General features: G+C 35.8%; 2 protein-coding genes across 2 annotated transcripts; one reads left to right on the top strand and one right to left on the bottom strand.

Moving 5' to 3' along the window:
• Positions 1-2210: 2210 nt before the first annotated feature.
• LOC311304970 (uncharacterized protein) lies at positions 2211-9720 on the top strand. Its single transcript, XM_084432375.1, has 6 exons — positions 2211-3068; positions 3175-3259; positions 5095-5865; positions 6603-7037; positions 7150-7221; positions 8598-9720. The coding sequence occupies exons 1-6, from the start codon at positions 3031-3033 to the stop codon at positions 9684-9686; spliced, it is 2490 nt and encodes an 829-aa protein (XP_084288501.1). The 5' UTR covers positions 2211-3030; the 3' UTR covers positions 9687-9720.
• Positions 9721-10040: 320 nt separating this feature from the next.
• Positions 10041-12677, bottom strand: LOC311304971 (uncharacterized protein). Its single transcript, XM_084432376.1, has 2 exons — positions 11338-12677; positions 10041-11009 (listed from the first exon to the last, which is right to left on the bottom strand). Exons 1-2 carry the CDS (start codon positions 12154-12156, stop codon positions 10683-10685), a joined length of 1146 nt encoding a protein of 381 aa, XP_084288502.1. The 5' UTR covers positions 12157-12677; the 3' UTR covers positions 10041-10682.
• Between the last annotated feature and the right edge of the window lie 981 nt (positions 12678-13658).

Raw genomic sequence — 13658 nt, 5'->3', positions numbered from 1 at the left:
CCATCTGATCTGGATACGGCTCTGATCCGGCTGACTGCATCATGCGTTGTGGTCGGGTCTAGGCACATATCCTCCATCTGACCTGGATACTGCTCTGGGCTGGGTTTCCCGATAACGTTGTCTCTTAACGCGCTACGAAGACTCTTAAGGTATAACTTAACTGAAGGTATACCGGTTCTAGGCGTGTTCCCCGAACCATACCTTAGGAAGCTGCTTAATATATACCTTCTTACGTGCGACGTTACCCGGTGCTGTCCGTGGCGATGGTGCTGAATTGGTTGATATCGATGGCTCGAGAATCAATTATTCTCTCTTGCAGGGGCTGTTTATGTGAGAAAGCGGTGTTCTTTATAAAAGAAGCACTTCAGAAATAGTTGAAATTGCATTTATTAGGACTAATGGGATATTATAAAAAAATTATCCAAATTATAATAGCCTATAATAGCCTAGCCTACATATTTTTAAATTGTATCATATATTGCTGCCATAATAACCATTTCAAATTTTTACGTGCGTTCTTCTCTTTCCCATTTTTGTTCGCTGAGGTGGAGCTGCAATGAAATATTGTTCTTGTAAATACTTTCCAGCATTTTAGTAATAAAAGTGTACATCTAACGTACGGTGCTCGGCAGTGATCAAAAAGGATTTAAACAGTGGATTTTGAATCTCCCGACCCAAATTAAAATGGCTTTCACTTTATCTGAGTTTAAAGCTGCTCTCAAAACTCATCTGTTTGTTTCGGCTTTTAACATGTAATTTATCCTTTTTTTTTCTTTTTTTTTCTAAGTGATTATTGATTGTTTCTTTCTTGTGTATTCTATATTGTAATTACTGTAGAGCACTTTGGTCGGCTGGCGGCCGGTAGTAAATGTGCTTTAGAAATAAACGGAACTTGAACTTGAACTTGATTTTGAATCTCTTCTTGTAAACTCAGAGATGTGGATTTAGATGGCAATTAAATTACCACACGACCTGTTTGTCAAAAAACAGTAGGCCCTAAGTACTAATTTGGCCAGGGATTTTTACGCGGGTTGGGTGAGAAAAAACACTGATATTATGGATTTGGACGGCACTAAAATTAATCACTGATTCAAGTAACTGATAATATGATAATGTTAGGAATTTTCTTTGCTTCATATTTATATTGCTATATTGCTGAATTTTTTTTTTTATTATATAAATCAGAGTGTATTGGTTGATTTAGATGTAAATTCACATTTACATTTACATTTACATTTATTCATTTAGCTGACGCTTTTATCCAAAGCGACTTACAATTGCTATATATGTCAGAGGTCGCACGCCTCTGGAGCAACTAGGGGTTAAGTGTCTTGCTCAAGGACACATTGGTGTCTCACAGTGGATTCGAACCCGGGTCTCTCACACCAAAGGCATGTCTTATCCATTGCGCCACCACCACCCTAACAAAATTCATTTGTTAGAATTTAATCCTGAATAAATGATTAAGTTATATAATAAAAATGTATATATGTTTAAACAGGCACTGATGCTGTAAATAGATTAACTGTGTTTTTTGTTAGTATTGCATTGCAGCTAAATACCTTTTTAAAGGGGTAGCTTGACTATAGATTAACTTAAATTACAGTTAGCTTATAGCTTGGCAAGCTGCAGTTTCAAAGCAGATTCCCAGACACTGGAAAGAACTGACCACAATGCATTTCTAATTTACAACCCCTGATGAAAAATTGAATACACCTTTGGGTCGACTGATGTGAGAAACACTGGAATTTGCTGGAAAAGATCATATTGCTTCACTATGTCGTGTCTCGAAGGTGAACAGGATAAAAGATTACTGTCAGACATTGTGTTTAATGCATGCACTCTCATGGCTTCATAATCACTACAGCAGTCAGAGCGAGATCAAAGATTCACATAAGAGATTTTTATGAATGAAAAGGTACACGCAAACCTCAACACAGACAGCCTATGTGTTTTTGTTAATGCTAATATATTCCACATCACACTTCTAATCACCTGTTGCAGTAAAGCAAAGCGTCTCATACACATACACAGACCAACCTGGACTTGGCATATATTACATTACCATAATATTAACAGCTATGAAAGCATATTTCATAGTGATGCATGAAAAAGGCTCAGTCTGATCAGGACTTTTCAGTTCCAGCACCTAAAGCTTTGTTTTTTTAAAGCTTCAGAAAACGTAAGATATTATCATATGTCTGGAATGACAAAAATCACATGGCTTCACTAAATTTACATTTTATATGCATTATATAGATATTTTAATGCAGCAACATCTGAATGTTCAAACGAGTTCCCCACACAAAGCTGTTACAGAATAAATCACTTTCATGAATTTTTTATGAACTTTTATAAATTACTTTTTCTTTTAAGATAAAGAGCAAAAAATATACATATATACAGTACCAGTCAAAAGTACGGAGCCCCTAAAAGGTCATGGTGGTGGAAAAAATTTAGGGGTGGGTAAAAAAAATCGGGGTGGTGAAAAAAAATTGGGGTGGTGTAAAAAAAAAAATTGGGGTGGGTAGAAAAAAAATCGGAGAGGTGGGGAAAAAATATAGGGGTGGGTAAAAAAAATCGGGGTGGTGAAAAAAATTTGGGGTGGTGTAAAAAAAAATTGGGGTGGGTAGAAAAAAAATCGGAGTGGTGGGGAAAAAATATAGGGGTGGGTAAAAAAAAAAATCGGGGTGGTGAAAAAAATTTGGGGTGGTGTAAAAAAAAATTGGGGTGGGTAGAAAAAAAATCGGAGTGGTGGGGAAAAAATATAGGGGTGGGTAAAAAAAAAAATCGGGGTGGTGAAAAAAATTTGCGGTGGTGTAAAAAAAAATCTGGGGTGGGTAGAAAAAAAATCGGAGTGGTGGGAAAAAAATTCTGGGTGGGAGGAAAAAGTTTTAGGTGGGAGGAAAAAAACGGAGTAGGATTTTTTTTTTTTTTTTTGCGTTCACTCTCGCGAGAGGCGTGTTCTCGCGAGATGTCTCTGCACGGTGCTTCTCGTTTGTGTTGGTACGGTATAACAGCATCACTTGGATGAACGTGACTGAATGGGGAAAGGTCAGCCTTTCGCGGTAAGTTATCATATATTAAAGTCTTTTTTAACTATTTAAATAGAACAATAAACCAAACTTTCACGTGATTACACTTACCACAATTTAATAACAATAATTGTTGTAGCTCTGTGATGGAGGACGATCTACAGAACTTTTTAAGGTCACGAGATATTCCAGAGGAGGACATCAACCTCATGAAAAGGGATAAGGTGGGTATTGTTTCATTAAAGGCCAATAGACCTTTAGGTAATATATGTAAATTAAAGCTACTTTTAATTATGCAACCAAAGGTGTTGACGTGTATCCCCGTGTATTTCTAACGTTAAACTATTAATATCATATACTTAAAACCCACATATTGGCCTAGACTATGTTTTAATTATTGCTAGCCAAGGCAACCATAGGCTGTCAGTATATCACCACATGCAATTTTCCACATGCCAAGTCTCATGTTGAATCAGAAATAATGTACATACCTTCAATAATTAACTGGTTCACTACTAGTAATAAAAGTTAACTTATAGGGTCCTTATAGGGAGTGTATACGTTTGCCAAAATAGAGATAGTTTACATTGCATTGTTTTAGAACTGTAAAATAGCCTGTAAAGGTATAACAGAAGATACTTACATTACAATAACGTAAATGAACTGAACCTGTTTCAGAAATGTGCACCCCCTGGTTGTTTTTATAATCTTTGACTTCCTGAATGGTCTTTGACCATTGACTGTAGTTTTTGAGTTGTTTGCAAGTTCCTGCTTTGTCCTTAGACATAAAAGCGCCCACCGTTGTTAAGCAAAATCATTCAGTTTACATATTCTTAGTTCTTCCAGCATTTTCTGCACATTTTAATTGTGTCCTACATTGCCTAATGCTGAGAACCATTTTTTTTTTCACTTACAGTAGAACAGTAAGGGACTCATACACAATTATTACAAACAATACACATATCCATTGATAATGAAGAAGTCAACACACTATATTAAGAACCCAGAGAATGTATTCTTTTGATCAAGTTATAATCAGGTCACCTTAGAATTATAAGGTTCTATCTGACATTTTTGTAAAATTTTGTTATTTACATATTCTTATTCTGTGACAACTTATTTACATTATTTGATGTTTCTTTTGTAAGCTATGTACATTTTGGGGCCTTTGTTTAGAAAACAAAAATGGTTCTATATACAGAAGTCTATGGAATGCATAAACTTTGAAGCTTAATATCTCAAAAGTGCTCAGAATGCAGATAGAACCTTATAATTCTAAGGTGACGTGTAAACTGTAATGATTAATGTGTAGAAATAGAACATAAAATATTTTCTCTCATATAAATTACACAGACCATAAACTGATGAAAAATGTACTATAGTTTAATATAGTATGTTGCCTTCTTGAGCATCACTGAATGTTTGCACCGTTTCTAATAATTGTGAGTCCTTTAAATTACATTTTTGAAAAGCTGGATCTCAAGGATTGATAGCAGAAACCTTTACCAAAACTTACAAAATGAGGAACATTTAAGTAATTTGTCAAAAGAGATATATCAATCTCTAATTTCTGTGATGTGCAACTATCACAGAAGTGAACATAAAAAGAGTTATTAATCATCATCAAGCAACATAGCAAACTAATTAAGAGGATATAAACTTTTTGAACCCTTTTATTGGTATAATTAAGTTTTTTTGTATTGTTCCTATTAATTATCAGGTATTGTATGTGAAATAGATGCAAATATGTGTTATGTGAAAGAGCTTCATCTGGGCAACCTGATCAGGGCAACAATTACTAAATGTAATTGAATTTACCAGTAAACACTAGCTAGGTTGTTATATTATTTATACCCTTAAAGTTTATACTGAGCTCCATTTTAAAATCAGCATGGCACGTAGATCAAGAGATGTGACTTTTTCTACATAAATGTTGTTAGATGTTTTAAAATACAGGTTAGTTAATATAGATGGTTAATTAATGTATTATGAATTCATGGATGCATTTATGTTCTTTTAAAAACTAATCTATAAAATTACATTTTTACTGTATTTTCAGATTGACAAGTCAGTGCTCTCAGTTATGAATGATGAACAACTGGCAAGGTATATCGGTTCATTTGGTGACCGACTGGCTGTCGTCTCCTTCTGTCAACAAACAGCTGCCTGCTCTAACAAAGAATCTTTGTTAGAAAATTTGAGAAGTAAAATAGAAGCAAGAAAGCTGGGCTCAAAGTCTGGTAAAGCTCTCCATGGAAAAGCAAGTGTCTTTCCTAGGGAAAGTAATATAATGGCAAGACACAAAAATGTGTCCGCAGAAAAAACAGCCAAGAGAATTGAAATTGGATGGCTTCACTTTGGCCATAATGGATACCAACAAGTGAGGACCAATAATGGTGGTGGCACTCGGCATTTGACAGTAAAAAAAAAGACAACAGTTTTACAAATAATGGAAATGGGAAAGAACCTTTTTTTCCCAAATGGAGAGTCACCAAAAGGTCCAGAAACAGACTTCACTTTTTGTGTTTGTGATTTTAAAAAAAACGTCATTCCCACAGACAGCAATGTTGGAGATCTCTATGAGCAAACCAAACTGAAATTGATGAGATTTTACATTTGCACTAAACAAGAGGTGTACCTCACAGATGTAGAATCTTTATCTGATGGTGATGAAGAATGTAATGAATACTCAGTGCAGGATGGATTAGATGGTGATTCTGAGAGAACTGCTGCGAAAGCGTCATTGCATGGACGTGACAGTGGTCTTGAGGATACAAGCATGCATTTATCGGATGACAGACTTTCATCTAACAAAGACACCAAGAGGAAGGTTAGTAAAATCATGAAGACTGGCTTGGATTTATTTAAATGTATTTTGGGTTTCATTTGTAAATATACTAACAAGAGTTGTTAATGATCATTTAGGGCTGAAACAATTAGTCACCATTATCCACAACGTTGACGACATAAAACTGTCAACAAATGTTTTTGTTATGGTTTGCTGATGTTTACAAAAATCTCAATGTTGCTGGACGCTTTCCTCTCAATGACAAAATAAACATACTGAGTAATCTGAAACAACCATTGGGTAATTGATTATCTAAATCAGTGGTCCTCAAAGTGTGGTTCTCCGGCTTCCTCTAATGCAGTGGTTCCCAAACCTGTCCTGAAGGCCCCCCAACACTGCACGTTTTCTTTGTCTGCCTAATCAAACACACCTGATTCAACTCATCAGCTCAATTAACCCATGTGATAATGAGCTGATGAGTTGAATCAGGTGTGTTTGAGTAGGGAGACAAAGAAAACGTGCAGTGTTGGGGGGCCTTCAGGACAGGTTTGGGAACCACTGCTCTAGTGGTATGCAGAAAAATCACTAAATGATATATAAATTAATGTTAAAACAACACAATTTAATCCTAATTTGAGTATTAAGTTATTATTCATTTTTTAACATTTGCATTTTAATTTAATCAATCACTAATCTAAATAATTGTTTGTTGTAGCACTGAAATAATTACATTTACAATTAAATGTTAATCAGTGAATGTTATATTGAATGTTTTTCAGAGACAACTAAGAACTGAAGCCCAAAGAACAAGAGGAATGGAGTATGTTCCTCAGAGTGGTTTTACCTTGGAGACACCCAGCACTTCATACCACCCAGAGTCTCTTTTACCACCCAGAGATATCCAAAGAAGACACACCTTCCAAAGTCTCGCAAGAAGCTTAAGTGAAGAGGAGACTGATGAACTGTGTAGACAAAATGCACATCAATTGAAAAGTCCACAGCATTCACTTGAGCTCTCTGATTTTCAGAGAAGCTATGAATTTATTGACTTGACCAATCACTCTCCACCGCTACACAGCAGCATAGTTGAGACCCTTCAAGAGGACAATGATAAGGAAGACACAGTTAAATGGAATGAAGGGGATGAACTTGAACAAACAGATGAGGACCAAGCAGTTGTAATAAGATGGAATCTAAATGAGAACATCATACAGGTAACATGGTCCTTTAAAAAAAAAAAAATTTATATATATATATATATATATATATATATATTGTGACAATGTGTTTTACTTATAATTTTCTGCATATTTATTAATCCTCCAGAATGTAGAGTTGAATGACGCTGAAAATGAAGTGCCATCACCGCCCTCAAGTAATAGCAATCCTGCACTGCTGGTAAGTAAGCCAAAAAGTTTTGCATGTGATTAGACCATAGATGATCAGTTCCAATATACCTGCAGTCGATTTAAAATACTTTTGTGTAAGATTTGGCTTTGCTTGTATACAATGAAAATTAAGGAAGGGACAAAGTCTATATAGATCACATACATAGGGACAAACCTTTGAAATTTGACAACTAACAAAGTTCTTCGTTGAGGCCCTAAATTAATCTAATTAATCTGAGAATCAAGCTTCTTCTAATACATGTAAGTAGGCATTTATAATATTTGTGAACAAAAGCAAAGACACATCACAGAAGACTAAAGTTCCATGATGTAAGTTATACATACTGACCAAAATTATACATGCAACAATATTGTTTTTGCCTCCATTTTTCATGAACTGAACTCAAAGATCTAAGACTTTTTCTATGTATACAAAAGGCCTACTTCTCTCAAATATTGTTCACAAATCTGTCTAAATCTGCGTTAGTGAACACTTCTCCTTTGCCGAGATAATCCATCCACCTCACAAGTGTGGCATATCCAGCAACTTCGCACAGCTGTTGAAGAAGAGTGGACCAACATTCCACAGACCACAATCAATAACCTGATCAACTCTATGCAAAATAGATGTGTTGGGCAAATGTTGGTCACACTAGGTACTGGCTGGTTTTTGGACCCCCACCAATACAGCAAAACTACACATTTTTGAGTGGCCTTTTATTGGGACCAGCCTAAGGCACACCTGTGCAATAATCGTGTTGTCTAATCAGCATCTTGATATGCCACACCTGTGAGGTGGATGGATTATCTTGGCAGAGGAGAAGTGCTCACTAACACAGATTTAGACAGATTTGTGAACAACATTTGAGAGAAGTAGGCCTTTTGTGTACATAGAAAAAGTCTTCGATCTTTGAGTTCAGCTCATGAAAAATGGGGGCAAAACCAAATGTGTGTTGCGTTTATAATTTTGGTCAGCGTAGGAACAGTTTGTATGAACATTCTGTGGCTCATGTCATGCCAAACCAGCATGACTTTCTTTTTCTGTTGAATACATTTTTCATGCAGGTACAAAGAATGGGGACTGGACTGTGTCAGGAAAATATATCTTAAATAAATTTTAACAGAAACTACATGAAATCATTATAGTAAACGCAATTGGAAACCCTAGAACTAAACTTAAGTATTCAAAATCTAACTAAAATAAATGCAGCTTACCCTAATTACACAGTGCTGTTTTACAGTGACACTAAAGAAAAGCTTGTTTAGAACAATATGAGGGTGAGAACTGTTTAACTGAACTGATTAGTAGAAAATCGCTAATGAATACATATTGTAAAAGAATATAGAAATAATTGTTCTAAACTGTTTTTAACTCTCCTTTTCTAGATTGGTAGTGAAATGCCCTTACTACCAGAAAATTTGCCATCCCATTCAGGAAACCATCTTTCTCCTGTAATTTCATCTGGAAACTCTGAAAGTGCAATGGTTGTGAATGCTGTAATACACAGGGTAAAGGTTGTAGAAGATCTTTTGGCTGTGTTCATGGATGGCAGCATAATTCAGTCTACACTGAAGATGGAATTTGTAAATGAGAAAGCTGTAGATGATGCTGGGGTGTCCAGAGAAGTTTACACTGCATTCTGGGATCAGTTCTTAGAACAGTGTGAAGGAGAAGATGAGCGGGTTCCTAGACTGAGACCGGACTTCTCTGAAGCTGAATGGGAGGCAGTAGGAAGGATCTGGGTAAAGGGATTACTTGACCTTGGTGTACTGCCAGTAAGGCTTTCCTGTGCTTTCATTTTAGCATGCATGCATGGAATTGACTCAGTCAATGATGATATCCTGATGTCATCTTTCCACAACTACCTCTCTTTGGCTGAACGAACTGCCGTTGCAAAGGCTTGTCAAGGCACGCTGGAGGAGTGTGATGAAGATGATTTGCTTGACCTCTTCACAAGAATGGGCTCTCATTCCATCCCTCCAAAAAACACCATGAAAGTTGCCATCCAAACAATGGCTCACAAAGCAATTCTTCAAGAGCCCAAATATGTAATAGATTGTTTCTCCAGAGCCATGCCAGTTGCACTGCTGAAAGTACCAGACCAAGACAGTCTAGTATCTCTGTATGACACAAAGGCGGCCACTGGCAAAAAAGTGGCACAGCTACTTCAAACAACAGAGGTGATTCGCTCTCAGAAAGAACAGATGGTATTTAATCATCTGCAACGTTATCTCAGAAATGCTGACCAAAGCAAAGCCGAAAAATTTCTGCGGTTCTGCACTGGTTCTTCTGTTATATGTGTTGATCAAATTAAGGTAAGCTTCAATGCAGAATCTGGCCTCAGCAGAAGACCAATAGCTCATACCTGCGGAGCTACTCTTGATTTACCTTATACTTACAGTTCTTACCCAGACCTCCGCACAGAGTTTGACAATGTTCTGTCTAGTGATTACTTAGAAATGGACATCCTGTGAATTTGTTGCTGCCCAGGAATAGGTCATAGTCATCAAAGTCACTTTTTTTTCTTTTTTTTTTGGAACTGTAGTCTGATAGTTTGATAGTCTGTAGTTATTATACATGTTCGATGGTATTTTTATATACAATGGGGAAAAGAACAGGATGCTACAAACAACAGCAGTTTTTGGATGACTATTAATTTGATTTACATTTGACTGTCATTACGTTAATTACGTTTCAAATAGGTTTAGCATTTCCCAGCAAGTGGTCAGGTTTGTTGTCTTTGAAAGCATATAATTTGTGCTGTTACGGTTTAACGGTTTTTTTTGATCGTCTTGTTGCAAGTGTTTTGTTTGCACAAAAGACATTTTAGTATAATATTTTAAAATGTGTATTTTTCTAGCTAAAATGTCTTGAAACAATCTTCATCCCATGCAACGTACGTAACCTTTGTTAGAATGGAAATGCAACAAATCATTAGCTTTTTTGTTAATTACATAAAATGTAACCATAGTATTTGGTCAGGTTTGTGTTCTTTTAAAATATATCCCTCAATCATTAATATTGATAAATATTTGATTCTTATGTCAATTCAACCTTAAATGCATTTTATTTACAGCTATTCAAATTTTTTGAAATTAAATTGTAATTGAACTTTTAGCAAACATTCTGATTTCCATTCTATGCAGTACCAGTTTGGTTGTTAGTAAGGAAAGTTCTCTGAAAATGTAAACTTTTTTTATTTTATAAAGGTAAAACTGTTTACGTGTTGATACAGGTTCAAATTTGGAAATTAACATTTCCTCAGTAGCATTCTTTACAGTTGTATACGACTTTGTAAACAATAAACAAGTTTGCAAATGTTGGTTTCATTTTTAATGACTTTTATGTGCCTAGATTGTAGTCTGTTAAATTGTAATTCTATATAAAAACTTTCCACAATGTTGCAGGATTCCCATGGAGACAGTATTGTCTACATATTACATAGACATTTCAGATAAAAATGACCTTACTTACAGTAATGCCCTGATCACATCTCTTAAATGCACATATAAGTTCACAGCTTGATATGGGTCTCTTGGAATGTTCCACTGAAACTCAGAGATTATGACATTACACAGTTCATTTACATCTGGATCACATGGTATGGGGCGTCGGAAAGTGCATTCATTCTTGCACAACTGAACACTTTCAGTGTCAGCTGAGGTCAGGAAGTCTGTGGTGTGATAGAGCTCAGACAGTGCATACATCACATTGGGCCGACCACTGGGGTTACTGATGTTCTTTGATGGCCTAATGGTGTGTGCATTCCAAATCTGTGCAGTGTCATCCAGCTCATCCTGTAAAACAATAAAAATAAATAAATAAAATTAGGCAAAACTTGGAAATAGAGTACTGAAAATGGTAAATTGTGTCCTCATTTACTCAGTGTATCACTGTTACAAATATCTAGACTGTGGAAACCAAAAGATGATGGCTACTGCTCTGAATGTCTCCTTTTTGTCTCCCACCGAAAACAGTCATGTGTTGTTGTGTTTATAAAAATGTGGTAATGATAAAATATCCAATTTTGGGGACTTTGCCTTTCTCCCCGGCCCGCCTCCCCCTTCTCCCTCTGAATATTTCACACACAGAGAGGCATCAGAACATAATTTCAGATAAACTTACTTGGATGAGTCCCATGCAGCAGAACTGGAGCAAACTTTTGTCCAAGAATCCTCCATCGAAGAACCCACTGTCTCTGAGGTCAGCGAACAGGGAAATCCAGAATTCCATGCACTCTCTGCGCAAAAACCCCCACCAGTACTCGATCCTTTGGTTGGCAGTACTTGGACCTTCCAAATAGCTGTCGAGGGTTTCCTCTGCGTGATTGATGTGAAGAAAACGTTGAAAGTCTCTAACATGACCATTTTCAGTTCCAAGATCCCCTCTTACGACTCTAGGGCATCCTCCCAAACGCTCCACCGCGTCAATATAGTAACTACCTATTAACTTTGGATCGCTACTAGTTGTGTAAGCATTCAGCCAAATAATCTTGCGCGAAAAGCCATCAATGCAGCCATTAATGCAAACGCCATATGGTTTTAACTTATCATACGAGTCCAAATGCCAAATGAAGTTTGGTCCCTTGGCAAAGTAGTTGCGCCGTCTGAGACGCCTTGCTCTCCTAGCTGAAACTCCTGCAGGATCCAATTCCTTCAGCACCAAGCGCACATCCTCTTTTCTCACACGCAGACCCCTCTCTCTGCATTTCGCGTACATCCATCGGTATCCATGAAGTTGCCCAGAGTACTGCAGCTGATGACTGATGAAATCAACAAGATCCACTAAGGCCGAGTAACCTTTCCGTCGAGAAAGTCCTTTTTCGCGTAATATCCTTTTCAGGTGTGTTTCACTGACGTCAAAACCGTGCTTTGAACTAAGCACATACCGTATTTCTTTGTACTTCAGTCCAAGTTCAAAATAAAACTCTATGAACTGCTCCATTATGAATGTATGGCGCGGAGCTGTCTGAACCACTGGAAGCAGTACAGCAAGCAGGAAACAGGAAATGGTTTTGCAAGAGAACGCAAAAAAAAAATATATATATATTTTCTCCCATCCTGATTTTTTTCCACCACCTCGATTTTTTTTTCTACCCACCCCGAATTTTTTTTCCACCACCTCGATTTTTTTTTCTACCCACCCCGAATTTTTTTTTCACCACCTCGATTTTTTTTTCTACCCACCCCGAATTTTTTTTCCACCACCTCGATTTTTTTTTCTACCCACCCCGAATTTTTTTTTCACCACCTCGATTTTTTTTTCTACCCACCCCGAATTTTTTTTCCACCACCATGATTTTTTTTCCACCACCTTGATTTTTTTCTACCCACCCCGAATTTTTTTTCCCACCACCTTGATTTTTTTCTACCCACCCCTAATTTTTTTTCCACCACCATGACCTTTTAGGGGCTCCGTACAAAAGTTTGGAAACACTACTATTTTTAATGCTTTTGAAAGAAGTCTCTTATGCTCATCAAGCCTGCAGTTAAAAAAAAAAAAAAAAAAAAAAAAAAAGTAATAGTAATATTATGAAATATTATTACAATTTAAAATAATGGTTCTCTTTTTTAATATACTTTAAAATGTAATTTATTTTTGTGATGCAAAGCTGAATTTTCATCAGCAAGTACTCCAGTCTTTGGTGTCTTATGATCCTTCAGAAATCATTCTAATATGCTGATTTATGATCAATGTTGGAAACAGTTGTGCTGCTTAATATTTTTTTATAACCTGAGATACTTTTTTCAGGATTATTTGATGAATAAAAAGTTTAAAAGAACTGTATTTATTTAGAATAGAAATCTTTTGTAACAATATACACTACCGTTCAAAAGTTTGGGAACAATAACTTTTTTTTTTAAAAGAAATTAGTACTTTAATTCAACAAGGATGTGTTAAATTGATAAAAGGTGATGGTAACAATTTATATTGTTTGAAATGTTTTTATTTTGAATAAATGCTGTTTTTATGAATAAATGCTGTTAACGTTTTACTCATCAATGAATCCTGGAAAAAGTATTCCAAAAAAATATATTAAACAGCACAACTGTTTCCATCATTGATAATAACTGAGTATCAAATCATCATATTAGAATGATTTCTGAAGGATCATAAGACACCAAAGACTGGAGTACTTGCTGATGAAAATTCAGCTTTGCATCACAAAAATAAATTACATTTTAAAGTATATTAAAAAAGAGAACCATTATTTTAAATTATAATAATATTTCATAATATTACTGTTTTTTTTTTTTTTTTTAACTGCAGGCTTGATAAGCATAAGAGACTTCTTTCAAAAGCATTAAAAATAGTAGTGTTTCCAAACTTTTGACTGGTACTGTACATATATATATATGCACATGTAGAAGGCATTTGAGAAAGATTTCCTTATATGTAAACAAACATTAAACAACACACTTAAATATGATAGTTCACAAAAAAAT

The sequence above is a fragment of the Rutilus rutilus genome (assembly GCF_951802725.1).
Source record: "Rutilus rutilus genome assembly, chromosome: 15".
In the NCBI taxonomy this organism is placed as follows: Eukaryota; Metazoa; Chordata; class Actinopteri; order Cypriniformes; family Leuciscidae; genus Rutilus; species Rutilus rutilus.
This window is presented reverse-complemented; position numbering and strand designations above follow the sequence as displayed.